Source organism: Syngnathus scovelli, chromosome 7 (genome assembly GCF_024217435.2).
Source record: "Syngnathus scovelli strain Florida chromosome 7, RoL_Ssco_1.2, whole genome shotgun sequence".
NCBI classification, from domain to species: domain Eukaryota; kingdom Metazoa; phylum Chordata; class Actinopteri; order Syngnathiformes; family Syngnathidae; genus Syngnathus; species Syngnathus scovelli.
This window is the reverse complement of record NC_090853.1, coordinates 7568660-7586175: the sequence shown is the minus strand read 5'-3', so window position 1 is coordinate 7586175 and position 17516 is coordinate 7568660. Positions and strand designations below refer to the sequence as shown.

The 17516-nt window shown below is 36.5% G+C and overlaps 1 protein-coding gene across 5 annotated transcripts in view; it reads right to left on the bottom strand.

Annotated features, from left to right (window-relative positions):
• clcn2c (chloride channel 2c) overlaps nucleotides 1-17516 on the bottom strand; it is a 61893-nt gene that overhangs the window by 39345 nt on the left and 5032 nt on the right. For 3 of the 5 annotated variants that reach the window (XM_049724868.1, XM_049724870.1, XM_049724872.1), the window contains exons 2-3: nucleotides 6716-6866; nucleotides 539-589 (exon numbers count right to left, since the gene is read on the bottom strand). In XM_049724868.1, coding sequence (XP_049580825.1) covers nucleotides 539-589; nucleotides 6716-6866 — 202 coding nt within the window. The remainder of the gene's footprint in view (nucleotides 1-538; nucleotides 590-6715; nucleotides 6867-17516) is intronic. The other 2 variants (XM_049724871.1, XM_049724873.1) reach the window with 1 other exon arrangement.

The window sequence follows — 17516 nt, the reverse complement described above, 5'->3', positions numbered from 1 at the left end:
TATGAAATACCTAAATCCTATCTAAATATTGTACTTAATCAATCTGATTGTATCCCTACAAAGATGTTCACAAAGTGGTCAACATAGTCTCATCCTTGCTCTGTGAATCTGTCTGGGATGTTCTTTTTATACCTAATCATACTCATCTTTCTCTAATTAACCTATTCACCGGTGTTATTTTGAGCATTCCTCAACCTTTTTTATTGCTCCTGTCCCAATTATTTTGGAATATGCTGCAGTTATCAATTTGAAAATGAGAGAACATTTTCAAAGAAACAAAACAAAAACGCTCATTAATTTCAACATGTTATTTTGGTCTTTGTCGTGTTTTCGATTGATTAGTTGAAATTTGTTTACAAATCATCACATTCTGTTTTTGTTTATATTTTACACAAAATACATTTTTTCAAGAGCATGGCTGTTATGTCTCATAGCAAGTGGGAATGGAAGTTATTAAAGGTTAATAATAAGGGAGCAGCAACACAGGTTTAATGAGGAATTGAAAGTTAAAGGGGCAATTTGTTGTTTACTTGTTTACCAGAGATAAAGTCCTGGGGTGGTGGTTCTAGAACATATGGATACCCTGACCCTGGAGGACAGATAAACCACAGATGATGATTATCATAAAGTACAGTATGTGTTGAAAACAGATAATCAGATAGTCAATGATTCTGAAACATCCAATGTATATTTAAAAACAAAAATAAAATAAAGTTTATATTTGCAAACTCAGCAGCCTATTATATGGCTAAACGACAGGGACATTATTGGGAAGATGGATGAAGACATGAAGAAAAATATGGTTCTCTGGGAGTGCTTGAAAAGTAGTCATGCAAAAAATGAGAACGAAAGGGCAGGAGGTGTCAGAATAGGATAACAAAGTGTTGAAGAAAAGTGTGAGTGAAGACTGTGGCTGTGCAAATTGGAAGCTGTTCTTACAAGCAATTGGAGCAAAAAAGACTAAAAGGGTCACTATAATTCATAGACCTAATATTATGAATTTATAATTTATGAAATATTTAAAATTTAAATTCAAACAAATGTTATAGCAGCCAAGATCACTGGTATTTAAATGTGTATTAGAATTAGAGTTCAGTTTACGGATGGATGGATAAAATCAATCCAACAAAAAAAATCAATCAAAAAAAATATGGTAACCATTAATTAAGGGCAGATTAAAAAAAGATGGTGGCAGGGAATCGGTATCTGAAAAGGGATTACAATACAGGCTTGAATGGCTTTACCCTATTTATTTTTATTTTTTTTATTAATTTTGTGTTCTGAGAAGGGAGCCATCTATAAAACCATCTTTTAAAATACCCCCCTACACAAAAAAAAAACCACAAAATCAATAACAGGATTCATAAAAATGTTACCTTTGAATATAGTTCGAATTGCAATAAGGTAACACTTCATATCCAGCATTTTCATGGACAGATTTTCCTTAATCTACAGTTTGCTGATCATATAAACCAGTTTTTACTGTAAGCCACTGACCCAGTATTTCATGAGATGCGATCATCATTATGATCTCAGCATGGTCACCACCTTCTAAATGCTAAAAAAAACAACAGGCTCCACATGTTTGCCTTCCTCTGTCTGGAGTGGAAGGAAACAACCTGGATGAGGCATCATTAACTTAAATCCATCCATCCATCCATCCATCCATCCATCCATCCATCCATCCATCCATCCATCCATCCATCCATCCATCCATCCATCCATCCATCCATCCATCCATCCATCCATCCATCCATCCATCCATCCATCCATCCATCCAGCTTGACTTGTTTTTAAAATGATGTTTTGGAAATGGTTTGACAATATATTTAAATATTCACACAAAATTTCAGTCGGAACTTAGATATAGCAAATTTTGTTGTGACTCATCAAACTTTATTAGCGTAAGAAGCACGTGCTGCACTTATTGGACTTGAAAGTACCTGTATTTGATTTGTGGATTTTTTTTTTTTACTTTTTTTTTTTTAACTAAGAATGACAACAACAAAAAAAGCAATCTTCCTTGTTCAACGCTTGACCCACACTGTGGACTACAAGCTATAAAACAAAATTACAACTACGACTCAGTTGGCGACTTGGGACAAGAGTAAACGTCATCACTATTATCTAAATCTTTACAACAAGTATTCTTATGGCTGCATCTTGGCTGAACCTAAGATTGTCGGATTACAAAATCAATGTAAGCCAACACTGTGTATCAAGGACTCCCTCAATGCCGTAACATTCAGGGTTGAGTACAGCATATAGAATAGTGCCAAGAACCACTATAGTGAAACCCTTTGCAACAACAGTCCAAGATTAACACACACACACACACACATGCACGCAGACGCTGCACGTGGCACTGACCCAAATATTGATCACGGTGTCTCCTTGGTTACCTCATTTAATTTAATTTTAAAACTTTCTCACACCACAGTAATTGGCGAACAATGCCTAAGTGTGTGTGTCTGTGTGTGTTGTGCTCGTATTTCATTACATCTGGACTGAACTGATTGGCAGACGGCACTAGCGGTGTTTAAAGAACAAACACACACGCACACAGGTCTTGTGGCGCGCATACAGATGATGATTAGTTCATTTGAAATGCAGCAATTATTCACAGAATAAAAGGTGAATTTCAGATGGTTTTGCTATTCCCTCCTAAATGGCTCTGACAACTCGTCACAATCCATTACCAAACTGGGGCTATAATTTTGCACACTGTGCAGGTGCTTTCATACACTCATGTGACCCCATTGCCCACTCAAACACAATCATGCAAACTATAATGAGACAATGTACATTTATCGGTGTGTGTGTGTTCCCTTGAACTATACATTCAACCTACCTATGCCAATCCAAATATCTTTTCACATTCTAACAAATGGAACAGGTGGCATAAAGTAGCTGAGTGAGAGAGACGGATTAACAAGGCGGAGAGGGCATACGCAGGGACACGGCTTTTGGAAATGAGGAGAGACAAAGAAAAACAGGAAATGACGAAGTATAACAAGAAAAGAAGAAGAAAGTGCAACTGTTGGTCGCTAGGCGCCTGCATGTCTCCATAGCAACATCAGGCACCAGACTGAGCTCCTGCTGACATCACACTTGATGCGAAACACTGCACGTGGATAAATGCATGTGTCCGCAGAACCAAATAAAAGCAGGAGAACAGGGTGAAGAAAAGAAGACCAGTAGAAATGGGGAAACGAACAGAAAAAGATAATCATAAAACTGTGTTTACATCAGTTTCAGGCAGAACAGATAATATTGAAGATAACAAAATTGTCATCTGCTACACTTCCACTCTTTGTAGTATGTGGGACATTTGTCCATGCTTAAACCTGAGCGAGTTCCTGATTTAGAATATCAGTTGTAGTTTAGAGTGGATTAGAAGGGTCACAGCTCTATGCAGGCCAATCCGATTTTCATCAAATTGCATCAAACACAAAATGGCTTGAAGTTATGTTTCACTCAATGGTCCAAGATGAATTCTGTTAAGAGATGTGTCTCAATATTTTTTTCAAATAGTGTGTCATATGAAATAATGGGAAACTAAAATGGTCTTTAGAAAAAACATTTAACAGAGTATTATGGTAGCACGTACACTATACAGACAAAAACTCTATTGAATAAAAAGTCACTGTGTAATGCTGCACCCTGCTGGCTATTATTGGTACAATAAAAGGCATACACGAATGTGGGGTGTTTTACTCCAGGCCCTAAACAATTTGGGAATGGAAAGCTTTGTATCTTTACATGCATACAGTAAATTGTAAAGTGTAATTGTGTCCATCAAATACATTGCAGGGAAATATCAGCTCCCTTACAGATTTCTGTTGTTTTGCAAATCTATCTTCTAAAATCAAATCTATCACCAAGCCAATTTTAATGTCTAATTAAGACCAAACTTGTTTCGTAATACAAATGGAGCTGTTCAAAAAAAGTAATCCTTGACCCAAGAAGACCAAATGACTAATGACTACTAAAATACCAGTTAAAGGAAGGAGATACACATAATAAAATGGTGAAACCGCAAGACAAATTACTTGGTTTTTTTCCGCAGCCTGAAAACATTTGGTTTTGATATTAAAATATGAGCCACATTTTATTTTTATCATGAAGATATTTTCAGAAGTAGCAAGAAGATAGGTCTGGCTGGAATTTGTCAAAAAGTACAGAGACAAGTTTCAAACATTCGACAAAAATTAAACCAAAGTGATGAAAACTTTGTGGAAATCAGGGTTTGAGCTTACAGGGCTGCTCCTGGTACAAGTTTATTAAATCTTCACTGTTGAACAACATGAATGCAACGGCAACATGTACTCTGTAGTCTACAGAAACATTTTGTCTGTAAATTTAAATAAATTTTGCTTGCTAAAAAAGAAGCTAAAGCTTAAGAGAGTTTATAAAAAAATAAAAAATAAATCAAACAACTGAAAGAGCCTTGAGGCAGAAGAAAACCTGGAAAACACATCACAAAGTATGCTATAGTTCAAGGTCAGAGTCTGGCTAAAATTCTATTCTAAATCTGGTCAAATGTTCACATCCAATTTTGTTCATTTTGTTAGAAATAATGTGTATCAGATGTGGGTTTAAATACTTGCAATAAAAGTAACTGTTACTATCATCTTGTGTTCATTTTTCTAACTTTTTTCAGTCTACAGCAAAACTTTGGCCTCACTGTCTCAATACTGCAGAGTTGTAGTTTAGCTGAAAAAAACTAAAAACTGGGAAGTTGCAATGATGGCCACATGCCTACAAAAATAATGATATGGTGAAAGTCAGGCATATAAGGAATGTAAAGGCATTGTAATTCCATGTCACTTCCTGTTTTAACTCCTAACCCCTGTGTTGTAAGGACACTGAATGATTTATCATGACTGCTGGTGCAGTTTGCCAACTTTGAAAACTGCAGGCAAAGCACCTTCATGAAACCCCTTAATAAATATTTCATTTAGTAAAGAAGCAAAAACACAGCTTTGAAACCAAGAAGGAAGGAAACCTTCCCTGGAAGACAATCCAAACTAGGATCTTCCTCAGAGATCAGTAAAATTCAGCGAGAGGCCTTAAAGTGGAAATTAATCTAAACACTCTTTGGATTAATATTGTGCTTGTAGAATAAGAAGCGGAATAATCCACCTGTTAACAGCCATCCAAGGAATACAGTTGAGTATATCCCGTTGCCTGGTAATAGGTAATGACAAGAAAGCAGATTGATTGATTGATTGATTGATTGATTGATTGATTGATTGATTGATCGATTGATCCCTAATTTGTAAATGGAAGTTTGGAACAAGCGGGACTGTCAAAAAAATGGTCGCACCTCCAGCAGAAGAAGAAGGCAAGGAGGGGACGAAAAAAAAACGATGGTCACTGTCAGAGTTCCAGGGCTCCTTTATAGGAAAGAGAACTTTCCAGAAGGGCAACAATCTTTTCAGCAAGCTACCAAAAAGTCCCTCCTTAGTAGAAAGGCACATGGTAGCCCCCCTGGAGTTGGTCAAACACACATCTTGTCTCACCAAACTACCAGACCAGAATAGAGACAATTAGCCGGCCAGTACCATCCCTATAATGAAACATAGAAGAGGCAGCATCATGCTGTCTATTTGTTTCAGAGTTTCCACAGAAACGTCACAGAGCCGACCGACTGAGGCAATGTTTCGTCTTTCAGCAGGACAACGACCCGAAGCACAGAGCCAAGATAGTACCAAACTTGTGGCTTTCGGACAACTTTGTGAATGTCCTTGAGTAGCCGAGTCAGAGTCCACACTTGGCTGGAATAAAATTCTCTGTGTACATTTTTGTACATGAGGTTTTGGAAAGAAAGATATATAGCGCATTTTGAAATAAAATTAACAACAAAATCAGGAAAATGTGAAGCACATTGATTTTTGCAAGCATCGTAAAAAGAGTTTTACTTCCATACGAAATCTCTGGCTTAATACCTTAGATTTTTTTATCACACAGTATATGACACGTGGACAAGTCATCGAATCTATTACACGTGAGGCAAGCTGATTGGGGGCAACCTTTACAATTATCTATATGCTGGTGTTGTCATGTGCAGCTCCGTTGATTTAGGATTACTGGAAACTGAGTCATGTGAAACAGCAAAGGTCTTGCATGAGACTATTTGGGGACACAGGGATACAAAGGTGAGATACCATATGTCAGTGATGCTATGTGCATTGAGTATCAGTAGAGGGTGCTACATTTCCAGAGAAACGATTCCTGCACCAGGATGAAGGTATATGGAGCATGATAGGAAGATGATCTTACATAATTTGTCACATAGACCAAGAGGCCACGAAATATGTCTCGTTTGCAATTTCGTGTCTTGGAAATGCATCAATTGTGCATTTTAGGACACATGTTCAAAAGGGATCATCATTGCTTTTTCTTTTTGTGATCTTTGATACATATACTCGTGCGTCACACTGATGTGTATGATGATATCACCACAAAAGGAACAGATTAAAGTTTCTGCAGATTCACAGATTGATAGAATATAGAATTTATCTTTTTTCTTCTATTTTAGAATTTTTCAAGAATTTATAGGGCTCAGAATATCCTACAGCACAAAAAAGTGCAGTTAAAAAAAATGCTAACACCAACAAACTGGTCGCATATTTTAGAAATAGGAGCAGGTCTATATAATAATAATGTGTGGCTGGTCTCTTAAGTACTAACAATGAGTCCTGACACTTACTGCGACACTTAGCACAGCGTCCTTTGTCATATTCCAGCAGGTCCAAGTTTCGGCTTCGCTCACTGATCGAACGCCTCTGCCCACTCTCCCTCAGTCGAGCTGCTTCTTCTTTGGCGAACACCCCCAGCTCCTGGGTGTAGCGCCCATACATCTAGAAAAAGTCAGAGTAAAAATTAATAAAATGAAAGGAAGAAAATACAGGTTGTTGTACAGCGTGGCAATTCATATTCCAAAAATATGTCCACAATATGGCCAAAAGGATTGTTCTCTTACCTAATTTAGCAAACGACGAGAAATGTGTGAGTAGTTTACATAAAACGGAACACAAAAGATTGTGTGCCATTTTGTTTCTTTAGGTGAGATTACAGAGCAGCCACCGAAAATGACCAGAAAGACCTGTGCACCATGAGAAACAATTCTTTATATCTGGGGGGCATGAAATGAAATGCATGGAATGAGCATAAAGATGAGTAAAAGCACACACATAAATTTAGCATGGATGCCTAATTACATACAGCAGGGGTGTCAAACTCGTTTTTTTCGCAGGCCGCATTGTAGACGTAGCTTCTTTCGGAGGGTCATTATGACTGTCAACCCAAATAAATGTATGAGCTCATATTATATACAGTAAAAGCTACAAAACACAGACAAATAACTCGTTTTCAAATCAGACGAGTAAAAACTGGTCAAATATTTAAAAAAAAGATATTAAAAGTGAAGACAATTTGCAATTCTAGTAATGACACACAAATTTGATGCACAATTTATCTTCACAGGCCACATAAAATGATGTGGCACCTGTGACATACAGCCTTTAATAATGAATAAATAAAAGTTAAAAACATTTTTTTAAAAACACTGTGCAAAAGTTATTAAGTCAGCAGTGCAAGAAACAGGAAGTACCAAGTACCACTTCAGCTAGAACACCCCTCCTTCCTTAATGCTATTGGCCAGGAAGAGGGGCACCAGTCACAACAACAGAATGAAGGACAGGTAAAAGGTCACAAAGAATGAGTAGCATGCGATTTGCTGAGGTTTGATAAACAGACACATTAAATGTCTAGCCTTTTTGGCGCCTATGAAACACGCAGTTTGGTTTCAGTCAGGGCATCCGAGCAGAACACTCAGTTGTAATTTTACTGGCGCACCAAGTATTTTAGGTGTCTTTGTTTATTGGTGTAACTTCAGGAGACAGACAGACAAAGACAAACATGAAAAGGAGCTATTCATTGACCTCATTATATCACCATTGAAAAAGACAAAAACGAAAAGGAGCTATTCAATGGCCTCATTATATCACCGTTGAAAAACAAGGACTCAATAAACAAACATGAGAATGGTGATGTTTCTGATCTCACAGTTTGGTAAGGCAAAATCGACCATATTTTCCGGGAATGTTTGTCAAATTTTTCAAGTAATAGAAATTAGATCCAAACAAATATAAACTTCATCTATCAGCCTACTCTGGCTCCATAAAATTCCTCAAAGCTAACATCTGACCAGGAGAGGAAAACAATCACATCCAACCAGAACAATGGGATTGTTGTGTATACTCAGAAATCCTCAGCTGAGCCTGCTCTCTTGGGCTTGTTGATCCAAGATAAACACGATGTCCTCGACATTACCCTAACCAATGTCCTCTAAGAAACGACAGGCGCATGAAATCACTCCTGTAACGTAACCGTCCGATAAAAACAGCACGGCCGCTTTTTTTAGTGAATTAATAAAGTCTGACTTATCTGCATGAATCACAATATTGACAATACAGTAATTTACTCAAAACATTACAAGTATAAAGGAATAGACAGTTTATACATGTTGCTTGTGGCTATAAAAGAAATAACCAAATCACTGAAAATGGGAATACTATTGAGGTAGTGTAGTTTTCGCCCCATAAGGCGCACTGGATTATTTAGAAATTATTTCATATATAGGGCGCACGTACTGAAACATTTTGGCAGAGCGCTGTGTACAACCAGTATGGATCAACAAATTCATCAATTGATCCATATATAAGGCGCTCTGCATTATAAGGCGCACTGTGGTTTTTTGAGTAAATTTCAAGTTTTTAAAGTGCGCCTAATAGTGCGGAAAATACGGTACTTACTATGTTTGTCCTGCATATTATTCTAAATCTGCAAAATAATATTAGGGCTACTCATAATGTAATGTAGGGCATAGGAGGGAATTCATCAGTGGCTGTGGGACCCATGCCTCCAGTTGCCCATCCCTGACTTCAGATTCATACACACCAATGCTTGACAATTTGTTTTACCCGTTGGAACAGCTGCGAGAACTAATGTGCAGTGCCAAGACAAAAAAAAATAAAGTGCATGAGTGCTGCACATGCCAAGGGCTAAAAACAGATCAAGAGAGAAATGCATACAGATCCAGGAATTCATCCCAAATGACCAGAAGACTACCGCTTCAGATGATTACCTTCAGAAAAAATGAGCTTCTAATGTTCATGAGATTTTTACTTCTGTGAGTGGAAAAGCACAATGCCCTGTAGCTTAAGAAACAGTGCAAGTGGTATTTAGCAATTTGTAGATATATTCTTGAAATTTCCAAAACTTAAAACAAATTTGTAAGAAAATCAATAATTTTCAGTGGTAAACCAAATAATTTACACCAGAAAGAAAGACGTACGTACATCTGGCCAACAATGTTTGCCCTTGTTTCAGTTCAAACAAATGATTAATTCCTCATCTTGTATTCCCGCAACCCCCCTGCATAGCCTCCCTGTGATTAATTGCTCAATGATTTGTCATCCTTACCACACAAGTTTGCTGAGCCAATTTGTGATGTTTTGCTCTACATTCTCTTCCTGAATTATTAATAGGCCAATTCGGATTTAGTTAATTTTCCAAATGGCCATCAAATCCATTTTGTATAGCACTTATCCACTTTAGTGTTCTGAGGGAGCTGGATCAAGTCACATAATTGCAGCAAACTCCTTTTCATACCACTTGAATAACTCTGTCCATCATTTCATTTGTAACTCCGTGGATAAGTTTCTGCTGGTATGGCAAAGAGCTGCTATCCACCCTTATTGACCTTTGTTTTTCACAGTTTCTCATTAGCTACGTAGAGCTGTTGAGAGCACGGTGTGCACCAAATCTTAATAATCTTATTCTTATCTGACAATAGACTAATTATCAATTATTTTACTTTAATTATTAATATTAATTCATGTACCCCTCCATTGCGGTGTATGGAAATGCGAGTCTCAATGCACTGAAAAGGAGATCACTCCCTTAGAGGAAAGTTCTCATACGAACATATTAGGGATATTATAAACGTAATTGTAAACTTTTACCACGCAAGTAATCAGTAACAGTCGCTGCACAAAAATCTGAATAACTGAAAAGTAACTACTTGGGCTGTGTTACTGGTATCAACAAAAAAAACTGTGTATTGTTGAGACTGAAAAAGGGAAAGGTAAAAAGATGCACAATAAATAAAAGGTTTTTCTATGGCCCTGTGGGGGCACCCTAGGAGCCTAATAGAGGAAGTCTTGTGTGCTTATGCCAGACTGCCATGCCAACCTTTTAGGCCTCTATTCCACTCACCCAGAGTTGGACAAGACTTCAAATAAAAGCAGGATGGATGAAGGACAGAAAAGTAAGAGGGAGAAGAAGCTACAGGAGGCACTTAAAGTAGCATGAACCTGAGCATGAAGATGGCCAATGGAGAGTACACAAATACTGAATGTGTGAGAGGGCGTTTGACAAATACAAGACTACTACCAGCAGAATTCATGTGAGTTGAAGAATCAATTGAACTTTTTTTTTAAGTTGATGGATTGTAGAAAGCAAAGACAGAGAGAACAAAAAGAATGCTGTGATTGGTAGACGAAACGACAAGGCCTTCAGACCTACTGCCTCGATAAATCCAATTTGATAAAAGGATACATTAAAGTTCAAACACATCTTGTAAACAATAGATTTATGCCCATTGTTATGAAGTATGTTCATTTTCTGTCAAATTAATTCTTAATTTACATTTAAATCACCTCTACTTTTTATTAGTGCTTATGCAAGTAGCCTAGGAATAACTGTTTCCTTTTCCTAATAATAGGACCAGTGATATATTCTCAGCTGTGCATGAATCACTGGTTGAAACACTTGAAAATGTAAAATGTATCCATTTATAAAAGGAGTATGGACAACGGGGGTATATTTCGAGATTGAGAATTTTTCTGTTACTTTGTTCCGATTATAATTAGTGATGGATGATATGAAATATTTCAACCGATACTGATAATTTCCTACTTTGAATGGCCGATACTGATAAACCATTTTTTGTGTGTGTACTACAAATATACATATATGTAGGCTCCATCTTAAAGAAGAAAACATTTCAATTCCACCTCTCAATGTAGTGGGGTCAGATGATGTAAAAAAAAAAAAAGAGGCCAGTGTTTGTTTGTTTGTTTAATCGTGAAGTAATGCCAAATGAACAAAAATAATTGATTAATAACACAGTAATTGGGGAAAAAGAAAACATTCGTAATACACTAATAAATACAAATGTATCTGGTTATTTGATTAATCGATAAAATAATTGATTGAAAAATTGATTCTGACAGCCATTATTGGCTGACGTGAAAAAACTACATTCAGTTAAATGTTTTATTTGTATTGCTGAGCTGTATTTTTCAATTTCAGTGTCCTGCTTAATATTTGGGATTTGAACTTATATTATTTTGCATTTTATATTTTACTTTTTTTAAATTTATTTTCTTTACAAATGAATATGAAATCAGAGTTGTTTGAATTGTATTTTTTTATTTCAGTTCTCTATTGCAGTCACTTCTTGCTTTTTGTCAGAAATGAACGAAGGGTTTTTAAAATGATCGGTAATTGGTTTAAAATAAATCTCATGTATTGAAAGTGGTGATGGTATCAGTTACTTAGTATCAGTATCAGTGAAAACCCAACAGTTGAGTATTTGCTCTGGTATCGTTCTGGGGAAAAAAGTGGTACTGAATATCGCTAATAATAAGTCCATCATTGTAATATATTATTGTCATATATTACACATACTTTGCCTCAAATTGCTTCTGCTGATGAAATTGAGTGAAACATAAGTAACAGAACAAACATGAACAGACAATAGTCCCAGTGAGAAAAGACGTGAGACAAAGTGAGAAGAGGCGGGAGGGAGACACATTTGCACACAATGACTCCCAGTGTTTCTCTCCGTGTCTCTTGCACGTGCTTGATCAGGATGTGGGACAGCACCGCCATGGCACTGCCCTGCACTGGCCCCAGTGCACACACTCTGGGCCTGGGGACGCTCGATCTGGAAAAACTCATCACTCATGTCCGACTTCAAAAACACAGCTGTGATAATATCAGGCCTAAGAAGGTGATGAAGAACAACTTGTTGACACAAATCTAAGGACAGAAAGCAACCAAAAAACAAATGAAGACTCTTGAGTTGCTGGTGGAATAATGGAGAAGCGAGGGGGGTGAAATCTGATAGTCACAACATGATTAGAAGATCATGTGAGAAAGGGGAAAAAAACAGACTATGAGAAAGTCAAATACCCAACCAGGTGGGAGGATAAACAATAGAAGACACTCCAAATGTAGGCTCAGAAATTCTCACGCACTCTGAGACATGCAAAGAGGATGCAGAGGAGAGACACTGGTTAGAACCAAGGAAGGCTGTGTTTGTTTGTATTTATCTATTTATTTATCTGAGGTTGGTCCCTAAAAGTAAATTCTATCAAATGCCAATCCATAAGAGCAATAACAGATTTACTTCCCCAGTCTCACACACATGCATGCATGATTGCACTCTCAAATGCTACAAAGCTTTTTCATCTTAATCATGTGCCTTCAGATTAGCTTGTTGAGAATTACACATATGCTTAAATATGCTAGCAAAAAGTACAAACATCTTGCATCGCTGACAAGGTTGACACAGAGAAGACCACAATTTGCACTTTAATGGGTGGTGTCAAATTCAAGGCCCGGGGTCCCGATCCAGCCCACCCTATCTTTTTTGTGGCCCCCTAAAGGAAATCATGTATATCTACTTCAGGTTACTTGCCAAATTCTGTTCCATAATTGACATTTTTAAAAACATTGAGATTGCAACCACTTTTTTGCTACCTAACCACTCCTAGTATCACCACGTGACGAGCATTAAAATAATAATTAGACTAAGAATACATGTATGTTTATTTTGTATAGCCCTGAATCACAAACAGTCTCATCAAATAGAAGACAGAGAATTTACTTACACTTCATACACTCGTGACATTTGTGGGACTAATGAGAATTGTTAACAGTGTCAACACCACCGCCTATTTTAAAAAAGATTCAACCATCTATTCAAGAAACACAAATAACCATAATAATAAATAGAGTCGAAATTGTACTCCAAAATGTGGGCATATTTCAAAGCAACAAACAAGATTTCTAGATGTACCTATTTGTAACGCTAAATAGTAGTACGGCCTGCACAATTAATGAATTGATAGCTACGCTAGATCATATGACTCTGGCAACAACATTAGTGGGGAAATACACAGCACGGGCCTGACTAATATGTGCTGTTAAAAAGAGAAAAGCTTCCTTGGTGACTGTCATCTTTGTGTGCTGAGATAACGTCTGTTTATTGCTATATGATTTATGGGATTTGCTTTTTAGTCACAAGTGAAATCATTTTCCGGCACGTGGGCAATTTGTGGAAAAAGTTAGTGTTTAAAGATAGCTAACAAGTCACACACTAGGTCATTTAATTGTTTTTTTTTTTAAGTCAAATACACAGTCTACATTGTAAATGTATACAACAATCTCACATGGACTTTATGTGCGAGTTTAAATCAGGGATGGGAATCCGTGGCATTTGATACATTGACACGCAGGTTGCGATTTAATTTAAAAAAAATATATATAGTGTATGTCAGGACGGCTTGGTTCTATGTTTACTTAAATGGGCTATGATGGTGAGACGATGGATCTCAATTATCATCACAGATTTTTCCTCCTTTATACCATCATAACAGAAGTGACCAACAATAAAGAAAAATGAGATGAACCTCTGTAACAGCCTTGTGAAAAGTGCAGAAGTGCACATTTCATAAACCCCGGTGTTAACGGCCGTCTTAAAAAAACAATATGAAAAAGGTCTGTATTGTGACACTGCATTTAAATCATTGATGGCTATAGAAGTCAAATATCTATTTTAACTGGGCTAGCAGTGAATGAGTTATTGTTTACAACATTCGGGGGAAAATTGAGCATCTGTGAACACTACTTTTCTATTATGAGAATACAGAAGGAGCTTGACTGCAGAAATGCTATTTGATGAAAAGAGTAACACGAGAAATGAAACTAGAAGTATGATCTTAACGTTACGTCTGGAGCACAGTGTGAAAACTCTCGCTCTTGGTATAAGATATGAGCAACTATAAATCCTCATAAAAGATTCATAGCTTCGCAGTAGCCGTTCCACAACTCTAAAATCTAAGATATAGATATCATTCTAGCTGTGTTGCACCCATCTATCTGACTCATCAAAGTCCATTTGGTCATAGCATATTTCAGATGTCTTTTGGTGAGTGCACCCTGCATTCTGGAGATACTTTAACCACAAGACTGAGGGAATGCAGCACTAGCTTTATTGGTAAGACAATAATATTGGAGAGTAACACACAATGGTTAACTCACACAATGATGACAAAGTACCGGCCACAAGGGAGTCAAGTATGTTTCTCAAGGATCATTTTTACAGAGTTGAGGGAGATGTGGATGGAACCCACAATAAACATTGTGCACATAATTGGCCAAAAAATATATTATTTATGACTCAGTAGATAGTTTTAACTTCAGTGTTTCTGGATATATTGACAAATATTACCACTGGCACACGCACAAATATCTTCAAAGAAGATTAATAGATAATATTCTAACTGAAAACAAGGACTTGACTTCATAAAGTCAGTTCCTATCAGTGAAATGATCATATGACCCAAAACATTTGCCGATATTGTGCACTCACTAGGGTTGGGCATCAAGAAATAAATATGGATTACAAGTCCGGTTCTCCCAGAATCATCAGATTATAAAATGTCAGTGCTAAAATTCTATGCCTCGTTCGCCATGTGGAAGAAGTCGCCAAACACGAACGAAGAATGACCAATAGGAAATGTGTGCACGCAAAGCATAGCCCATCACCACCACCAGACCTGAATGCACAGGAGCCTGCCGGGAGGCAAAAGTTGGTAGAGCCAGCACAGCCGATTTCTAGGCGTCCCTGATGGGGACCCGTGGTGGAGACTTTGGATGTGCACTGGGCCCTTTCCAGGGACCTCTGCGACGCCACAGTGCTCAGTACAGTTTTATAATCCAGCAGAAACCCCTCAAAAAGTGCAATAAAAAGGTGATGTTGAATGACATGAGAAAAGTTGCAGACATGTGGGTGATAAGTAAGTCAACTGCAAATAAATAAATAAATAAATAAATAAATAAATAAAAATTGGAGGGTTTCGCACCAAGGTCAGGGGACCAAACCCTCTAATTTTATCAAGAAGAAAAAGTACTCTAGCTTTTTTTACAGCTCAAAAGAGCATGTGCATGTCTTCTGGAACAGTAGACGTATGTTTACATTGAATATTTCCATCACATTCCAGTGCACCATTGTTACCATTGTTTCACCTTCACCTTATCTTATCACGTTATACCCACTTCAAACAATCTGACTACAGTCAATCAACTTGACACTTTGGTGATTGTTTCAAAGTTACAGTAAGTCAAATACACTAAAAGTGTCAAATCAAATATGCAGTAACCGTATTTCCTGGATTATAAATCGCTGCGGAGCACAAGTCGCACCAGCCATAAAATGCATAATAGAGAAGGAAAAGACATATACAAGTAGCATTTTGGGGGGGAACTTTATTTGATGAAATCCAACACCAAGAACAGACATGTCATCTTGAAAGGCGATTTGAAATAATAATAGAATAGAGGAAACAAATTCAGCCTTAACAAGCTTTATCAAATGTAAGACAAATCTTGGAGTAAGGGTTCACATTATTATTGCAAAGTTAGCTACTCTCGGTATTTTAACAAAATAAATGTACCTATATTCCCTAATTTTATATATTAAACTCCTAATGATAGTGAAACACAAAGATTAAGATGGACACAGTGGATCCTTTTTGAACAACAGAAACACTTTGCGAATATGTTATTTAGTGTATCAGATCAGGTTTTACAAGTTTATTTTAAAAACTAGTGTGGTTTGTTTCTTCTTGCCTAGGGCCTGATGCACAACGAGCAACACAGCTCAACGCGACTGAAGTGAAGCATTGTAAAAAAAAAATAATAATAAATAAATAAAAATAAACTTGGCAATTTTTCACAGCACACCAATCAAATGATTGCTGCAGCAAAGGAAAAAACGTAAACGAATATTGGGTTTTGAGGGCATAAATGCAATCAATATACTGTCCTAAAATGTTGTTTCAACTCTGTTTTTTCATTCTATTGATTTGTAAATATCATACGCCAGAGTGGTAGAAAAGATTTTGGAATTATTTGTCTCTGTCTCAATTTCCTACATCACAAAATCCTGGCATTTTAACATGGGTGTGTAGATTTTTTATATCCATTGTACACACATTATTATAATGTGTATATTATACACACACACACATGTGCCAATTGGGAAATCATTGAACATCTAAAAGCACATTGAGAGAGGTCTAAGCGAACAGTTTGAGCTTGCATGACAAATGGCTTGTTGCAGATCTTAAGAAGGACAGGGTTGTTTTTGGACTACACAACACTTTTTTTAGCACTTTTGCTCAAAGGCATCTCAGCAGTGCATACAAAGCAAACGCTTGCATTCTAAAATAAGTTATATAACATATTTACAGAGAGATTAACTGTTAAACGTTTAGAGAAAATCAAGTTAAATGTTTTTTAAAATGAGTTAAATCAAGTTAAATATCTTTGAATATAAGGCTAACGCTATAAAACAGAAAATACAATACTGCTTTACTCATATAGATGTTAGTGTACACAATGAAAAAAGATTAAATAAACATTCAATTGTGACTACACTAAAGCAAATCAACAGAACATTCAAAAAAGAAAGAGAAGAGAAGAGTGGATCTATCCAAAACAAAGAGGTTAACAGTCTAGTCACACGCACACTAAACTGAGACCCAACGGGGAGACTTTCAAACAAAGTGTGTCCTTGTTGGAAGAAAACGGAACCGACTGTCATATAAATCTTTTTATAGACTCATTTGGGTTAAAAATTTTAACTTCGTTATGGCATTCATTAAAAAAAAAAAAGTCAAGTTAAAATAAAAAAAATTCCCTTTGACATTTTATGCACATTTAATATTTCAAATGCTATCATGTTTTAAAACATCAATATTATTGTATCCAAAACTAGCTGATAAATGAAACTTTTGGTAAGTTAAATATAGAAACAATATCACTTTCTATCTGACCATGTGATCAGGAGTCCTTGATTAAATCACAATCAAAAAGTACTAAAAAACACTTCAGTCATACAATAAAATACTGTCGGTGGGTAGATGGACAGATAATATAAAAAGTCTACACATCTGTTCAAATATTTAATGCTTTTTGATGAGTTACAGAAAGATTAAGGAAATGCTTAAGAAAATAAAGAATTATTATTTGGAAAAAAAAATGAAATGATTTCGCAATGCCATCACAAGATTCTGTTTAACACCACATCCCCTTTTGTTGTGACAAATATCTGCATGAGTTGATGGTGATGAAATCCTTTTAGCTCAAAA